Consider the following 3228-nt stretch of genomic DNA (forward strand, 5'->3'; position numbering starts at 1 on the left):
TAAGTGGAGTCCTGGACTCCTTTTAGAAATGTAAAAAGTGTGTGTTTGTGAAGCAAGTGCCCCTGAGACGCTCTGTAGACATTCTCTGCTCACTTGGGCATCTGAGTTCCTCTCTCACTGCACCCCTCTGTCATCAGTCCACTCTACAACATTACACACTATAAATAGCCTCCCCTGCACCAGAGCAGGGAGCTGGACTTCCTCAGCTCTAATGGACACTCTGTTTTCTAAGATTACACAACTGAAACTCTGTATTTCTCCTCTCATTTGAATTTGAGGGAATTAGAGTTAACCACCAAAACATCACCACCACAGAGTGTTGATGCATTTCTTAATAAATAAATAAAATGAAAAAAAAATGTGAAGCTTACACCAGTGTATCACACCTCGACGGTTCATAGCTGGTCATGTGATATCACACATCTCTTCTCAGTGTAGCCATCCAGTAATAACAACATTTTTAGTCCTTCATTGAGCACAGTCAAATAAGCCATGAAAAGGGGAGTGAAGGAACAGACTTGAAACACAGGAGCTGTCAAATCCGCTCCCCCTAGAACATTCTGTAACAGTGATGCAGTCAATGAATTTACGGCTTGTTTGGGAACGGGGGAAAGCTGCTAAATGAACTGCACCTTGTCCCAAGTCAAACAGGGCAGTCGTTGTTGTTGTCACGCTGCCCCATGGTATTTGGATCCCCCCAGATGTTTGAAAAAACCGAAAATTACACAGTGTGAGCCAATGGGCAGCGAGATTCTACAGGAGTAAACAGTGAGGCTGTATATAGAGAGCTGCCCTCGGTGCTTTGGGCTCCTCTGTCAGTTCTAGAAGGTGTCTGGAGGGACCCGTTAGCCTCAGGTATGACGCGTCTGGTTCTCCCTGTCTTCCTGGTTCTCTGCCTCTCCATGCTCCACCAGGGTGACAGCCGTCCATCTCGTAGCAGGAAGGCGGTGCAGAGAGGTAACAATACCCCACCGCACACACATACACACACATACACACACATACACACACACTTGATGACCTGCAGTAGCTCTCCCCCTCCTTTTCCTTCTGACATGTTTTGTCCGGCTGTTCTTTTGAGATGCAGCGGAAGGTGAGGATGATGTGAAGTCGCAGCTGGAGAAGCTGTGGCTGGAGGTGAACTCTCTGAAGGAGATGCAGGCTCTGCAGACAGGTATGCTTTGATAGCCAGGACCAGGGTGGATGAAGGAGGGAGGAGGAGGGTGGATGAAGGAGGGAGGAGCAGGGTGGATGAAGGAGGGAGGAGGAGGGTGGATGAAGGAGAGAGGAGGAGGGTGGATGAAGGAGGGAGGAGGAGGGTGGATGAAGGAGGGAGGAGCAGGGTGGATGAAGGAGGGTGGATGAAGGAGGGAGGAGGAGGGAGGAGGAGGGTGGATGACGGAGGGAGGAGGAGGGTGGATGAAGGAGAGAGGAGGAGGGTGGATGAAGGAGGGAGGAGGAGGGTGGATGAAGGAGGGAGGAGGAGGGTGGATGAAGGAGAGAGGAGGAGGGTGGATGAAGGAGGGAGGAGGAGGGTGGATGAAGGAGGGAGGAGGAGGGTGGAGGGAGGAGGAGGGTGGATGAAGGAGGGAGGAGGAGGGTGGATGAAGGAGGGAGGAGCAGGGTGGATGAAGGAGGGAGGAGGAGGGTGGATGAAGGAGGGTGGAGGGAGGAGGAGGGTGGATGAAGGAGGGAAGAGCAGGGTGGATGAAGGAGGGAGGAGCAGGGTGGATGAAGGAGGGAGGAGCAGGGTGGATGAAGGAGGGAGGAGGAGGGTGGATGAAGGAGGGAGGAGCAGGGTGGATGAAAGAGGGAGTACTTCTCAAGGGGGAAGCAGTGCAGATTCAGTAAAGTTGTTTTTATTGTGTGTGTCTGTGTGTGTGTTTTTAATATGTCATTGTAATAGTGCTGCTTAAATGTTTTCATGGGCCCAAGCCATGAAGTTAGTCATGTGCCATTTCCCCTGTCATTTACTGGTGTGCTCAATCACCAGTAGAGGGCAGGAGTACTCTAACCTTTACCGCAATAGTGGTTATAGTTGAGAGAGATCTGTAAGTATTGGATTAATTTATTCCTAGAAAATGGGAGCCAAGCTACTATGGGATTTAAAACCCACTAGGTCCATTGCGCAATGAATGATGATGGATATTAAAGGAGATATAACGTTACGGAACAGTAGGTTGCTCATACAGGGAGGATGAGAGGACATCTTAAGAGTTTTGTCTGCAGTCTTTTACAGTACAGTAGGCCTCTGTCTCTGCATTGCCTCTCACTAAAAGGTACTACTTTCAAAACTAGACACATAGATACTGATGAAACTCATTGCTTGTTCTCAGTCCTGTTTATATAAAGATATTCCATTTGAGACATGGAAATGTGATTTCAAACTGTTGCCCTCTTCCATCAGTCTGTCTCCGTGGCATCAAAGCTAACAGGAAGTGTTACTTGACTGTCGAGGAGCCCAAGCACTACCACGAGGCCAACGAAGACTGCATCGCTCAGGGAGGGACCCTGGCCACCCCACGTGACCTCAACGAAAACAACGACTTAAGAGACTATGCGAAGAGGAGTGCCCCAGGTTCCAAGGAGTTCTGGATAGGTGTCGCAGACATTGTGAAAAAAGGCCAGTACGTGGACGTCAACAGCATGCCTGTCAGCTACTTCAACTGGGACCGGTCCAAGAAGCAGCCCACAGGGTCCAAAAGAGAAAGCTGTGTCGTCCTCTCAGTGGCTGCACAGGGGAAGTGGTACGATGAGGTTTGCCTCAGACCAAAGAAGTATATTTGTGAATACCCCATTCCATGGTGGTAGCTACACATTTGAGGGGGACCAGATGGTTGTTGACAACCTGATGATCATTTAGCTGGTTATTAAAACATACATGTTGAAAAAAGAATGATCACATCCCTGTTTTTGAGTATTTTTTGTTTGTTTTACACTCATAGATCTGTATTAAAGCATTATCAATATGTTCAGCTTGCACAGTCTGTGAGTGTGTAGGGATAAAAAAATGTTATGCAAAATTCCTAATACCGTCTCTGCACCCTCTTTTACAATGCGAGGTGTTCTTCAGTTCATTGTTTCTTTTACTTTGGTAGATCTTTAACACTGTCTGGAAAGATAATGTGAGTGTGACTCATTGATTTATTCATTTATTCATATAATGCATATTATATATTTTTATTTTAGCCAAATACTCTCTTCCACACACACACACACACACACACA

At 47.7% G+C, this 3228-nt stretch overlaps 1 protein-coding gene across 1 annotated transcript; it reads left to right on the plus strand.

Annotated features, from left to right (window-relative positions):
• Window positions 1-857: 857 nt before the first annotated feature.
• Window positions 858-2811, plus strand: clec3a (C-type lectin domain family 3, member A; the record flags this gene model as incomplete). Its single annotated transcript, XM_080526223.1, has 3 exons — window positions 858-957; window positions 1088-1174; window positions 2408-2811. 3 exons carry the CDS (start codon window positions 858-860, stop codon window positions 2809-2811), a joined length of 591 nt encoding a protein of 196 aa, XP_080382349.1.
• Between the last annotated feature and the right edge of the window lie 417 nt (window positions 2812-3228).

The sequence above is a fragment of the Nansenia antarctica genome (assembly GCF_963989245.1).
Source record: "Nansenia antarctica genome assembly, chromosome: 1".
Taxonomy (NCBI): Eukaryota; Metazoa; Chordata; class Actinopteri; order Argentiniformes; family Microstomatidae; genus Nansenia; species Nansenia antarctica.